General features: G+C 41.0%; 1 protein-coding gene across 1 annotated transcript in view; it reads left to right on the top strand.

Moving 5' to 3' along the window:
- EXT1 (exostosin glycosyltransferase 1) overlaps positions 1–15,206 on the top strand; it is a 282,652-nt gene that overhangs the window by 242,143 nt on the left and 25,303 nt on the right. Inside the window, exons 2-4 of the mRNA XM_002922668.4 lie at positions 1,296–1,389; positions 2,827–2,934; positions 8,524–8,643. Coding sequence (XP_002922714.1) covers positions 1,296–1,389; positions 2,827–2,934; positions 8,524–8,643 — 322 coding nt within the window. The remainder of the gene's footprint in view (positions 1–1,295; positions 1,390–2,826; positions 2,935–8,523; positions 8,644–15,206) is intronic.

Raw genomic sequence — 15,206 nt, 5'->3', positions numbered from 1 at the left:
GGTTTTTATTTTACTCTCAATGGAGATAATCTTAATCCATTCACGGTGACCTTTTCTTGTGCAAATTAGTTGTACAAGCTTGTTTAAGCAAATGGTCTTTTGCATGATGTCTCTTCTTAATGACGGGTTTATAATTGAAAATTGGCTTACTCCCATATGCCTAGTTTGTATGAGAATATAAAAATAGATGTGGACTTTAAAAATATAAATGTATATATCAGTATCCCAAAACGAGGAGGGAACAATCCGATGCCTTGAGGCTATGATTAAATTAGACTATTAGAGTCAGAAAATCTTGGTGACATATGCTACTGTCAAAGTCACACCTGTCTGCTGAGCACTGGAAGCTCTTGAAAAATGAGAGTGATTTCATCTTAGCTCTCAGAATCCGCGCTTTCACAGGACAGGAGCCATTTCTGGCTTCCCAAGTTTGCTTAAACTCATAATGAACCTGAAACTGCGTGTTTAAGAATGTGTTTGTGGATATCACTTTTAAAGTGATAGCCCTCGACAAAATGAAATGCTCCTTGCTTTTCCTGCACTTCACCAGCAGAAAGAGACAGCTGACGCTTGTGTTATATTTTGCCTTTTTTCAAGTGCAAAAACCGTGTGATACCACCAAGTGGTATTTGAGTAAAAGCGACAGTCCCCTCTTCTGCACCCCAGTTTTCTGCACCCTCTGCTCTGTTTTTTTTTTCTCTTCTTCTTATTTTCCCATTTCTTAGGCCACCTCCTTCCGTATCCTTTGTCTTTCCCCTGTAAGTCGTGTCAACCGTTCTTATAACAGCAGTATTTATCTGGTGTAGCTGAATATTCTTGGTTAAATGTAGAAACTCCAATGTGAAGGAGAAAGTGGATGTTGTTTTGTGCTTGTAATGGAGGTTTCCTGAGTAGGTTTTAATAGCCTGGGGTGGGGAACAAGGACGGTCTTAGTTTTGCTGAATGACATGGCAAAGCTTATGGAACAAGACATTTCATCAAGACACAAAAATCTGGTTTTTGGAAGCCAAACCTAGGCAAGCCAAATAGTTCCTGGGACCATCAGGCTTGTCTTTTGTGTACTGCTTGCAGAAGACCGGAATTGCTTTGTCTCCCATGAAAGTTCACCTTTGTTCTCCCTCATGCAACACCCCCACCTCCACAAAGGGAAAGTGAGAACTGCCCGCCAGCCAGCGTGTTTCCTGAGTTGTTCTGGGTAATTTCATGCAGGTGTGCTCCCACAGATGTTCATTCATCCCCCACTCCCCCACTCCTCTCGGGGCCTCGTTTGCTCATTGCTCCTCCTCTCCTTCTAGGTATGATTATCGGGAAATGCTGCACAATGCCACTTTCTGTCTGGTTCCTCGTGGTCGCAGGCTTGGGTCCTTCAGGTTCCTGGAGGCTCTGCAGGTAAGAAACTCTGAAACCTCCCCAAACTAGGGCTGAGGACTGAAGTCAGACGGGGTGGGTTGAACCTCAGCCCTTCTGCTGGGATCTAAACAGAATGCGTAGTTTGCCTTGAACACCTGAAGTCTGTGTTCCCAAGAAAGTCTGCAACACTTTTTATAAGTCGGGGGGCGGGGTTGGCAGGAAGAGGATTTACTCCCTGTTTTCGGACATGGGTAGATTAAATGGTTTCACCACCAGGGAGGATGGGTTCTTCAGGGACATGTCTGCAAACGGAGGGTAGATCTGACTGCCCAGCAGCAGCCTCGCTGGGCTCCTGCAGAGACGCTGTCTTGCCTGGAACCCGGTCTCAGGAGCACTCGCTGGCTTAAGAAAATGGCTTCTTGGTGGTGCTTCCCCTAAGCAAATTGTCTTTTCTGCCCACCCCACTCAGTTGTCTCTTGGTGCCTCTAAATTCTGAGAGTGATGCCCAGGGGGTCACGCGACGCACTTTGGCCCACCTGTCCCGAGGCTCTGCAGCTCTGGGGCCTGTTGGNGGCCGGGTTGGGGGGGGGGGGGGGGGCTCCCCTCATTAGCCTCACTCTGCAGAGGGGCCTCACCTGCTGAGACACTTGTGCATATTTCCTGCACGTGGGGGTTGCGCTCAGCCCTCCGTGATGCTGAGACGCGTACTCAGCTGAGACTCTCCCCTCCTCCACTTCTGTGTTCTGCGAAGCATACAGTCACTAATGTTCTTGTCGCCTCTGTGGGATGTCGCATGAAGCAAATAGTTCTCTGCTTTGGATTATGAGTTATTTAGACCCAGAATTGGGCCCTTAGCCTGGCGTTTCTTGGCTGACAGATCACTGTGCAGGCAGTACCTTGGTCCACAGTGGTTTGGATCCCTCCACAGTGAACAGAGCGGGGTTCTGGCTCAGATGTTGGCACTGCAAGGGAAAGGTGAACACCCTGTAAGAGTTCAGTCCACAACATGCTTCATCAAGAATGCCAAGCTCCATTCTGCCCTTTGTTGCTCCTAACGGTGGGGTAAACCACTCCACGAGCAGACGTGTGGCAGTTACATTGACAAAACCGTTTATATTCAAGGTTGGTTTTATGCTAGGATGTTGTTGGTGGACGATTTTGTTACATCAATAAAACTTCTCGAATGAGGCAGTCGTCTCTGTGGCAGTAAGGTCAGCCAAACCATGTACTAGAATCGAAATGGGGTTTTAGCCTTGGAGGGCAAGACTTGCAAACATTCAGATCTCGGCTGGATACTTACAGCCTTCACGTGACTTGGTAACTCACCCGAGCTTACTCTTCTGCTGAGCGGCCCAGGATCCATGCAGTGATCCGAGTAAGAAATGCCCATAGTTGAGCTCATCCTGATGTGACCTCCCATTGGAAAGGCTCCCCCTGCCGCCTGCCTTGCGTTCATGAAGCCCCTTCTTCCCCCAGGCTGCCTGTGTCCCTGTGATGCTTAGCAATGGATGGGAGTTGCCATTCTCTGAAGTGATTAATTGGAACCAAGCCGCCGTCATAGGCGATGAGAGATTGTTATTACAGGTAAGGAAGGGGCCCCGGCCTTCAGCACATCAGCGGCTTATTGCTGCCCCCGTCCAAACTTTCAGAGAAGATGAATCCAAAAGGTCAGCTCTATAAAAGAAATTTTATCAGGAGAAAATTGCCTGTGTCATGGTGTACATGAAGTCATTTAATATGACATTGTTCACTTTCCCACACAAAACCCACCCAGTGCGGGGAAAGTATCTGGTAAAGGAGGAGTGGCAGGTAAAGGACATGAACTTGGATGGTGAGAAGAAGCGTATATCCATCCTCTTCCGTATCCAGAATTTTTAGAAATTGTACCAGAGAGTTTTTGTACCATCCTGCCACTTCATATTCCTTTCCCCTATTTCCGTAATTGCCTTCAGATTAATTTTCGGAAAGAGGGAGGTCTCTAGGGTTGATTCTTATAATTAGTATTATCATTGCTCAAAAGATCCAGTCTGGGAGCCTGAGCAGTGATATCTGTAACATGTATATTTAAAAGAGCAGGCTCTAATAAAAATGATTTTTTAAATGTACTTTTTGCCATTTGTATCTCTTTATTTTATTTTGTTTTATTGTATCAAGAACACTTAGCATGGGATTTACCTTCTTATTTTTAAATGTGGGATTATTATTGTTGACAGTGGATTCAATGTATTAGACATCTCTGGAGCTTATTCATCTTATTTAACTAAAACTCTATGCCCACTGATGTAATAACTCCCCATCTCTTCCCCACCCCCAACCCTTGAAACTCTCTTTCAACTCTAACTCTTTAATTTTGTGAATTTGACTATTTTAGATACCTCATGTACATGGAATCATGCAGTATTTGTCTTTCTGTGACGGTTTGTGTCCCTTAGCATAATGTCCTCAGCGTTCATCCCTGTTGTCCTATATTGCAGAAGTCAGACTTAATATGATTAAAATGACCATATTACCCAAATTCATCCTTAGAGTCAATGCAATCCCTATTAAAATCCTAATTGCATTGTTTACAGAAGTAGAAAAATAATTCTAAAATTCATATAGAACCACAGAAGACCCCAAATAGCCAAATCAGTCTTGAGAAAGAACAAAGCTGGAGGCATTGTTTCCTGATTTCAGAATATATTACAAAGCTACAGTCATCAGAATGACACTGTACTGCCATAGAGACAGGCAGACAGACCAATAGAACAAAATAGAAAGCCTAGAAATAAATCTACCCATATACGGTCAACTGATCTTCAAAGAGGATGCCTAAGAACAGTTCGAACTTCTCAAGAGCTGCCTGGGAAGAGGAATGTGGTACAGAGAAATCTAAGGGCAGGAATGGTCAGTCACTAGATTTCTTTTTTCTTTTCTTTCTGTCTTTTTCTTTCCTTCTGTCCTTTTTGGGTTTTTTTGTTTTTTGTTTCTTGTTTAGAGAACAAGAGCATGGGTGGGAGGATGAGATGGGGTAGGGAGCAGAGGGAGAAGGACAGAGAGACTCTTCAGCAAGCTGCACAACTTGCCTGGGGCCCAATGCAGGACTTGAGCTCACAACCCTGGGATCATGACCTGAGCCAAAATCAAGAATCGGACACTTAACCAACCGAGCCACCCAGGCGCCCCCACTAAGGATTTCTAAAGCCCTTTTGTGCAGTAATGTTTTAGGTTCCACATAAATTGCCATACTCCTTTCTCTAAAATTATGGAATATTTTAATGTTTTTCTTTGATGGCATTATATACTTTATCTTGAACTATCACAAGTATTGTAGAATGATTTTTTTTTAACGTCCTGGCTTTTTTTTTTTTTTTTTTTAATATCTGAAAATTGAGTTCCTAACTCTTGTTGATTCTGCTTGTACTGCCGGCCAGTCTGCTAGCTGGCTGATGAAGTAACCCAGTTCTCTTCCTAAAGTAATGGGTGAGATATCTGTAGCCAAGAGAACTATGAATTAGTCAAGCCAAGCTGAACACAGCCCCCAGAACATTCCTTCCCTCTGGTACTCAGGTTATGTGATCTCCGTGGCCCCTGGGAATCTCCAAAACAAAAAAGGAATCCATGACCTAGCAAGATCCTCCCTGGGCCAAATGGTGTATGTCGAAAACATTGACTCATGAAAGGCCAGACAAAAGTGCTAGGTGTAGTTCTTTTTCCATGTTACCTTTTTCCTTCCTTTTACGAGTTTTTTTACACATTGCATGATCATCAAAGGAAATGTGAGAAATAAGAGGAATAAAAAACAGCCATAATTTCTCCAATTATACACCAAGGCTCCTGTGAATTTGTGTCAATAACTTGGGAGTTTGTCTTGGAGAGGAGAGCATTCCAGGATACTTAATTGTGTTTGTCCACTTTCTGCCATTTCACCAAAGCTGGTGTGGATTTCACCTTCTGAAGCAGTTGTTTTGGCTTGAGTCTGAAGATTTTGTTTTCTATTCTGCCCCCACCCAAACTTGCTCGTGTTTCCCCTCTGGTATGCGGTCTGTCTTTGCACGGCTGCCTCCCTATTGAGCAGCGACCGCACTGTCGTTGACAGTCACTGGAAAGAGCTGGCACTNTGGAGAGGAGAGCATTCCAGGATACTTAATTGTGTTTGTCCACTTTCTGCCATTTCACCAAAGCTGGTGTGGATTTCACCTTCTGAAGCAGTTGTTTTGGCTTGAGTCTGAAGATTTTGTTTTCTATTCTGCCCCCACCCAAACTTGCTCGTGTTTCCCCTCTGGTATGCGGTCTGTCTTTGCACGGCTGCCTCCCTATTGAGCAGCGACCGCACTGTCGTTGACAGTCGCTGGAAAGAGCTGGCACCGAGCCCAAATGTCTGCTCTGGGAGATGTTGTTGTTGTGTTACAATTTTTCGTTTCCTGTTTTAGAACAGCTCGGATGTTTTTATTTGCATATATTCCTGTCATTATGTCACCAAGAGAGCTGAATGTTGCTTTCCTGTATCTATTTTGGTAGATTCCATTAGTTTTGTTACCATACATGACCTTTTATTAAGACTCCATTGAGTTCTGCAAGGCTGAACAATCCAACCAAATTGGAATTAATTTATCACTCTCGCATACCTGTCTCTCAGGACAAGCAGATTAATAACCAATAGGCAAATGCCGTGAAAATCTGGAACTCTGTCTTTTCAGTCAGTTGGAATTCTCTTCCAGAGCACTTGGCAAAGAGCTCTCATTTATACTGTACGTACAAATGGGCAGCGTATAGTTCACTTGATGTCCTCACGTCAAATTGTGGCTTATATAAAAAGGGGAATGTATTGGTAGGTTAATATGTGATATTCCCTTGGGGCGCCTGGGTGGCTCAGTCAGATGGGCATCCCACTCTTGGTTTTGGCTCAGGTCATGCGCAGCATGGAGTCTGCTTGAGATTATCTTCTCCCTCTGCCCCTTCCCCCCACATGCTCTCTCTCTGTCTCTCTCTCTCTCTANCTTGGTTTTGGCTCAGGTCATGCGCAGCATGGAGTCTGCTTGAGATTATCTTCTCCCTCTGCCCCTTCCCCCAACATGCTCTCTCTCTCTGTCTCTCTCTCTAGAATAAATAAATAAAATATTTTTTAGAAAATATGTGATATTCCCTGTATTCATTCATAACCATAGCCTACCTAGTTTTCTGGAGACTATGTAGTGACGGTAGCTTTTGGCATTTTTCTAATGGACTAGCTTCTCGTGACGATGACAAAACAGTGAAGTCAACATATATGACTCTTAGAATATGCCACTGACATTTAGAAGAAGGCATGATCATGAAAATTGAGCAGAGTAAATTTTTTCTAGTCTGTTTTGTCAATCTAGGTAATTTTCGCAGTAAATAAAAATACATTAGCCTTGACTTACCAAGGATCCATGACGTGGATGGTTTCTCTACCTTCCCCAAGGATATATTACTTCCAGTTGACCTTGAGTTCTAATTTCAGGCTACCATTTGCCTGCCAGTGCTTCTCCTTTACCCGTGGCCTCCATGCTTCTTCAGTGTTGGGCATCCAGATACACACTTTGGGCCACAGATTTAGGATCTGTTTTAGGATGTTGCCAAAGCAAGTGAGCATGTCCTTTTGTTCTTACTGTAAAGCTATTTCATTGCTCCTCTACGGAATAGTCTTGAGTCCAAAAAATGTGCTACCACCTCTTTCCCTCCAGTGGAAATTCAGATATAGTCTTAGTCACAATGCCATAAGTAACTTTCTTACTGAAGCAGCTAACAGAGCATTCCTGCTTCAGCCCAGGCCCCCATGTCTGTCTGATTAGTTACGCGTTAGCGAAGCAAGCGTGCAGAAAGAGGTGAATGCAAGAGGGCGGTTGCTAATCACAGGGAATCTTCTCTAAGAGTATAGACTCCATAAATGAAATAGACCTTGAACCATAGGTGAAGATAGGGAGTAAGCCCAGCAAACTCACCAGAAACCCAGAAAGTACGTGTCAGAGCTCCAGATCCAAACAAGTTCATGTGCAGACATTAAGCAATTGGTCCAATGTTGAATATCATCACCCTTGTGTCAATAATAATAATAGTGGTAGTAATAATTTGCTGTGTTAAGTTTCTCACATTCTAGGCACTGTGCTAAGCACTTATATGATCTCCATANTGGTCCAATGTTGAATATCATCACCCTTGTGTCAATAATAATAATAGTGGTAGTAATAATTTGCTGTGTTAATTAAGTTTCTCACATTCTAGGCACTGTGCTAGGCACTTACATGATCTCCATTACAACCCTCTGATGTTAGTACTGTATCCCCATGAAGAGATGGAATCTTTGAGAGATCAAGGAACTTGTCCAAGAAAGCACAGCTAGTAAATGGTAGAACCAAGAATTCCGACCTTGGTCTGATTTCTGTGTCCCTGTGCTTAACCATTAAGTTATATTACTAGTAAAAATAATGATATCCCTATGGTGGGTGCAACTGGCCATGTTCAATTCAACTCTTATTTCTTGAATAACTACTATATAAAAGCCATTCTTATAGCCTTTAAAATGGGTGGCAGGATGGACAGGGCTTAGATCTCTCCTTTAAAATCATGTAGCCTGGTAGAGAATGGTGATGGCTGGATGTGTATGATGCTTGACAGGTTGTGGTAGATTGGGTAAGTGCTGGAGCCAAAAAGAGAGGTCAGGGAGCAGGAGAGCTAAGGTCACAGGTGTGTGCATATAGAAATGACTGTCCAGATACAAATCAAATGGAGAGGCTCAGAGACGTTCCCTTAAAAACTCTTCGTAGATCATTTGGAGGCCCTGGCATGGCATGTCTTGGAAGTGTTTGGGGGATGATGTCTTTCATCCTTTCCCCAAAGCTGATAGCTCCTGTCTATGTAGAATGTGATTGTCCATGTGCAAGATTGAGGATTTTGGGGACCCTAAGCAACTGATAAGCTGTTACCAAATCTTAGAGGGGACTTTAACTTCCATGAATTGAAGGTCGTTAGAGCTGATCCCCAGTAAGTATTGTTTGTACCTGACGTCTCTTAAGGGCATTTCAACTTGGGGGTTGGTGATTTTTAGCGGATCAGTCCACTAAAATCTGAATGCTAAGAAATATAAAAGCCTAACCCAGGTGGGTTATTTCAATCAAATGGCATCTCGTTGTTTTACTCTTATAGTTATTATGTGTTCACCTTGTGTTACAGATTCCTTCTACAATCAGGTCTATTCATCAGGATAAAATCCTAGCACTTAGACAGCAGACACAATTCTTGTGGGAGGCTTATTTTTCTTCAGTTGAGAAGATTGTATTAACTACACTAGAGGTAAGTGAGACCCCTTGGCTCTTGGTCTTGAATAATGGTCTTTTCTTCATACACTTCTATTGGCCTTCTCTTCTGTTATTGGTGAGGTGTAATTGGACAAATAGGACAAAACCGAATTTTTTGTACTCGGATATGTCAGTGAACCCTCTTTTACCTGCTCTGCCGTGCCCAAGCAAATCCCTCCATTCCTAACAAAACTCCACAGAGGGAAACTGACACAAGGAGGAATTATACTTCTTGACACAGAGATCAGCCTGTCTTCCATCATTTCAGCGATACGTAGCAAAGGACTGTCCTCCCGTCCTTCACACTCAGTGGCATCCTTTGAAGACCTGTTTCTGGAGCCCATTTAGAAACCAGATAGTGACCGAGTAGGGGAAAATCTGCCATTCTAAAAATCTGAACAGTTTACTGGGCACCATGGCATTGGGGTACCACAAAATCAGTTCTCAAGACGTGCAACCCACCAGCATCAATGTGGCAAGGATGCATTAAGAAGAAAATCAGGATTACACTTATCTGGTGCAGAGAGTGTTAAACTTTATGAAAGCAGAAAATCTTCTAGGCATATGGGTGTCCCTTGTAAGTTGCTTTTTTTTTTTTTTTAAGGCAGGAGGGGAAAAGGAGAGGGAAGCATGGGGATGATTAAAACCTTTGGAAGTAGAACAGGTAGTGATGGCCTGAGGCTACACCACAGTAGCACAAAGAGCTGAGAAAAGAGTTAGAAAACTGCACACTCATGAATTACAGACTCGCAGGAAGGAGAGCAGAGATCCTCTGATAAGACACATCATTGGGGTGATTCCCAGGTGTTCGCATAACACAACGGGGGCATCTGTGGCCTCACTTTGAAGTATTTGCTTTGGAAAAGTGTTTACTGCTCCGAAAGCTGATGTAATTTGCAGCATACATGGAGGTGTCTGAGTGATACCAAGAAAACTGAAAATCACCCTGTTTCGTCCACACAACTGTTTCTCTTGCCGTCCTGGGTAGCAGAGCCTGTGCTGGTCATGCCCCGGGCACAGTGGCGCATTTCCCTACCCCAAGCGGATNAATAATTTCATCAGATCTAATTGTTGAAAAAGTCATTAAATAAAAGAGGAAGCACATAAAGCTATTCAGCAGGGGTAGGGAGCGCATTTCCCTACCCCAAGCGGAGTGGGCTCCTGCTCTGGTCCAAGTATCTTCTCAGGGATGGGGCACATATTTTTTCATCCTGGAACTAGGTGAAAAGGGGTCTTTAGGAGCCAGGCTCACACCATGAAGGGGACAAGGTCAGAATGGCCTCCAAGGGCTTCCTTCTTGTAAACAAACCTAGGATTCCTTAAAATTGATTGCATTTTTTTCATCTGTTCATAGCAGCAGGTTTGAATATGTAATAGATTTTACTCTTCTGTCTTCCATCCAAGACCCTTCCTAGGCCCTTCTTAAGGAAAGTTGAATGTCAATATTTATTTTCTTTGTGGAATGAGTGCTTTTTATGAAAAGAGTATGTGTTCGTTTTAGAAAATAATGGAAAATACTTAAGCATAAAAACAAAATAATCTACCCATATAAAATCACTATTGACATATATATACACACAAACACATATATATTTGTTTTTTCTAGGCAAATTTATGCACATGTTGTCATTTTTAAGAAGATCTTTCAGGGGCATCTAGGTGACTGGGTCAGCAGAGCATGCCACTCTTAACCTCAGGGTAGTGAGTTCAAGCCCCACATTGGGTGTGAAGCCTACTTAAGAATAAATCAATCAATAAAGAGGAGTCTTTCTAAACTTAGTTTATAGTATGTTTTTTCTCCTTTTAATAATGTATTGTTAACATTTTCTCATGCTGTTAGATTTTTCTGCAATTATTTTAATGACTATATAATATTCTATTCATGATATCAATTTCTTTCATTATCTTCAATTTGAAGGCATTGCCATTGTTTCTGCTTTTTCATTACTATACACATCATTGAACCAAATAGCCTCAGCACTGAATTGTTGTGCAGGTCCAAGATTACTTCCTTATGATTAATTCCTTGAAGTCAAAGTCCTGGTTCAAAGAATATGTCAAAGGCTAAGATTTCTAATAAATTGTCAATTTTCCTGCAGTAGAATAAAATTAATTTATATTCCCTCCAGCTTATATGAGAGGACCTGTTTTTATTAGTTCTGGTATTTTTCACTTTCACCAATATTGGGCATTATATCTTTCAAAATGATAAATCATTATTTTCTTAATTTATATTTCTTTGGATATTAGTAAGAATGAATTTTTTCATATTTCTTAGGCAACTCAAAAAGGAAGAAATCGAAATGGCCACAGCATTGTCCCATTTTTTCTCATAAGTTTTTAAGCGTTTATTATATTAAAAATATTAACCCTTTGACTCTTTTGTTGCAAATATTTCCCCAACTATGGCATCCCTTTCTATTTTGTTTGTAATGAGACAATCTTTTCTTCTGTTGTTTTTCCATTTGCTACTGTTCAGAAAGGACCTTTTGACACATAATTTAATTTACATGCACACACTCCCTTATATTTTTCTGGTACTTCCGTGGTTAACTTTTTACATTTAGCTATTTAACCCATTTACTTTTATATATATGATCTGTATTGAAAAGTCTACTTTTTTTCTTTTTTGACAGATTGTTGTGTAGCTTGTCCCAGCATACAAGGTTTCCTTGCCTCGATATTGTCACATGCCCCATTGATGCACCTCGGGGTCTGCTTCTGGCCTTTTGATTCTGCCCTATTGTCCACTCTAAAACACAAAGGCCACATATTTTCATTTTTCCTACCTTTTGCCCTCCTTTGGTAGACCTCCATTTATTTAACTGATCTACAATTGTTGGCTATTAATGTTGTTTCTAATTGTTTTGTATAGATCTAGAAACAGACATCTTTATCCAAGCATTGGATTTCTACATGTATCTTGGGCTACATTTCTATTTCTCTAGCATGGAGTCCTTAAAGTGGGATTATTACTAAGCGAGAGTCTAGGTTCATGATCTGCTTTGCCAAATTTCTCTTCAAGAAGAATGCATCAGTCTGGACTCTCATAAGCTGACCGGGGGGAGACCTTCTCTAGCGGCCCTCTTGTTAGCCTTAAAGATCATCATTAAAACACACGCACACACACACACACACGAGTGTGTCAATTTGCCAGATGAGAGATGGTATCTCATTAATTACATTTCTTTTGAGTATGGTTTATTGCACAGAACTGATCTCTTGCCTCTTCAGCTAGCAGTGCTCAGTGATCCTGCAGGGACAGTTGGATGTGTTGTAGTCGTCAGAATAGAATCTCAAGTCAAGCTGTTGTCATCTGTGTGCTGGAAAGGCCTTCTTCCCCTTGGATTTAAGCCATGCAGTTCTTTAGCAACACAGTTGTTTTGCAAACACTACGAACCATATACTTCATTCAAATTTATAGCAACTGTCAAATCTCCTTATATCGTTCCAAGATTGGATTGTAACAGTTTGACCCCTCAACCGAATTGCATGAAAGATACCATCCAGTTTCTCTTTTTAATTCAGAACTCAGATTGCCCCAGAATTCAATGTAAATAGAAAAGCAGAAAACATGGCAGAAAATGCCATCCACATACACGAATAAAGCCAACGTGTTTTTGAGAACGACTTAAGTATCACATATCAAAAATGCCTACTTGACTTAGAACTTAGATGATGTAAGTCAGTCTGTGCGGGAGCTCCTCAGTTAGGAGGATAATTCAGAGTTACCCTTAGACAACATAGATTTGAGGATCTTTTGCTTTCAGGATGTTCTACACTCAAGACTAAAACGCTGGGTCTTTCTTCCTTGCTTGCTATACTCTAGGCCACGGGAAGGGGGATGACTCGGTGTTTGCTGAGTATGAGCTTCATGTTGTAAGTGATGCCTGGGCACAATTGGAAGCAGGACCGCATCTCTCCAATGCCAGGGTCGAATTGTTAGTGCTTTACAGTGCCCTGCACTCTGTCATACTTGGGACTTGGTCTGATAGAAGCTTCCTAATTCTGCATCTTGGAATTTAGGAGCTATTGAATCAGAGCTAGGCTCTTTGGAGCTCAGTTTTGGTGCGTGTATGCAAATTGAGATGGGGGGACAGGGACAGTGATAAAATATTGCAAAGACAGTGATAAAATATTGCAAAGACAGTGTTCCTTCATAGATCCCATTATTTGTCAGAATATGACACAGCAGTAACCTGGCACTAATGATTGAACCATGGGAGCTCAGTCAGAATCAAGGTGAGTGAAGGAAAAGTGCGCAAGATTGTACTAATGTGTGAAAAGAACTAATGGCAGTTTGGACAGCACATTTTTAATGGAGTTTTACAAAGTATGCTCCATTTTTTCTCTGCAGTTACCTAACAGTGCACACTCCAACCATGGTATTGCTGATGCTGTTGTGTAAGTGGAATATTAAAATCAGCGAGATAATGGAAATAGAATGCTTTGGCTCAAAGTGAGGTGGCATATGGAGGCACCTTGTGTGTGAGGCAGCCTTGCATTGGTCAAAAGACCAAGTCAGGGCCACACAGAATGACAGTAACCTGTAACCAATAGTCCATTATTCATAAAACAGACAGCACATAAAAAAGAAAAATAAGGAGCCTGTCATTCTTACCTTTGAATTCATATTAATGAGAAATATTATCCTTTTCAAGGGTGCCAGTTATGCCTACAATGAAAAGCTTTTGTATCACGTGTGTGTATGTGTCTGTCTGTATGTTGTTGTTGATTTTCTTCATAGCCAAAGAGATGTCCAACTTCTAAGTGTGATGTCTTCTTCCACAACAATAAAGAGTGAGCTCTAGCACTCTGAAAGGATCCTGGGAGCTGTCCATTGTAGCGATAGGGAGAATTGAACATTAGGAGAGGGACAGAATGACTTTTCTATTTGGTGAAATGAGATCCATACTCTTTCAGACTTTTGAGAAGGCAAGTTGTTACAAACCCTTTAGGAAATGTTTGTCGATATGTGCGAACAGTCTTAAAAGTATTTATGCCCATTGACAAACTCCTCAAGAATCAGTTCTAGATGTGGAAAATTTTAATTCATAAATATATTCATTGCTTTGCATGAAAAAAATTACACTATTGTTGGCCATTTAGGTTAAGTAACCCATTAATACTATCAATAATATGGAAAGATAGTATCACAGTGTAAAAATGGAAAAATCTATGCCTCGAAAATGAATGCAGGCAAAAAAGGCAAGTCTTAAGTGTAAAAACTTAGCTATTCCTAACAAATTCTAAGAGGTTATTATAATTTGTGTGGTATTTTATTGTTTTATTACAGAGGAGAAAAGGGAGACATAAAAGTGGCAAATTGCTTGACCCAGGTTAAATTAAATATTTGCTATTGCTCTTGTACCTTTGCTGATATCTTCCTATTAAGATTTAGTTGAAGAGAGTATGACATTGCTCATTGGTATCTCAGAAGAATACTGTAACTTCTTGTATCCTTGAATTCAAGACAATAACACTGTTGTGATACTGAACCAGAAAGAGTATGATGATGAAAAGCATACTGCCGAAAGATGGTGACCCGTTTGTGTCATCCTTTAGATACATGTCATTTGTATATGTGTCAGATTTATGATCCTGTCTACTTCCAATTTATTCTGTGTCTTGATATCCGAGTTCGTTTAAGTGACCACATGCTGAAAAGTACATAAATTCAGAAAGCAAAAAAAAGAGGATCTAAATGAAAAGCTGTAAGGGAAAATAGACAGTAGATTTGAAAGATATAAATAATATAAAACTAAGATAAATGGTATATGAAGTGAAATTGCTCTCCATGTGAAAACCCATCACAGCCATAAGAAGTTTCTCATAATTAATGCCTAGACAACAGCCTTTTAACGCATCTCTGTTGTACCACCGCAAGGAAATGTTAATATTTTAGCTAGATTCCTAAACTCTCCACCAAATTGGAAACTTCTACCTAGCCATATAAAATTAGCAGTTTTGATCTGGGGGAAAGGGAAAAATGCAGAAATCATTGAACTAAAATATTTGAGTTCTTCCAAATTGCCTCCTTGCTTCCTTTCTTCTCTCTCATTAAGGAGTGTAAACATGATAAGGTTTGCAAAAATAAATGTAGCTCACTTTATTACTTCTCTATCACTATGTGGGATGAGACGATTGTGTTAATAACCTTCAATAGTAAAGCTCCATTGAAAATGGTCTTTACTTAAAGTCACATTGCATTAAATGGGGGCCTGGAAAATAATGATTTAGGTCTTAAATCTCTTGAGAGACATGGCAGGCTTATTCTTTTTTTTTAAGTACAGAAAAAAATTGCTGCAAACATGAAATCCTGTATCAAGTTAATTATTTGCCAAATCATATCTTAATGAGTGGATGCTATAATTACAAGAGTTTGAAAGTCACAGAGAGAAATCTGTAAAGTGGACTAATCACGTTCATCTGACAAATGATTCAGGATGGGAGAATGTTGACTCTAAATGTAGAATTTAATGATCTGCGAGGTCCCAAAGTCCAAAGAAACTAATGAACTAGCATGGCTATTAGTCTTCATATGCCATGGTTCTTGTC

The sequence above is a fragment of the Ailuropoda melanoleuca genome, chromosome 9, assembly GCF_002007445.2.
Source record: "Ailuropoda melanoleuca isolate Jingjing chromosome 9, ASM200744v2, whole genome shotgun sequence".
In the NCBI taxonomy this organism is placed as follows: Eukaryota; Metazoa; Chordata; class Mammalia; order Carnivora; family Ursidae; genus Ailuropoda; species Ailuropoda melanoleuca.
Note: the sequence above shows the minus strand (reverse complement) of the source record. Positions and strands in the feature narration are given on the sequence as shown.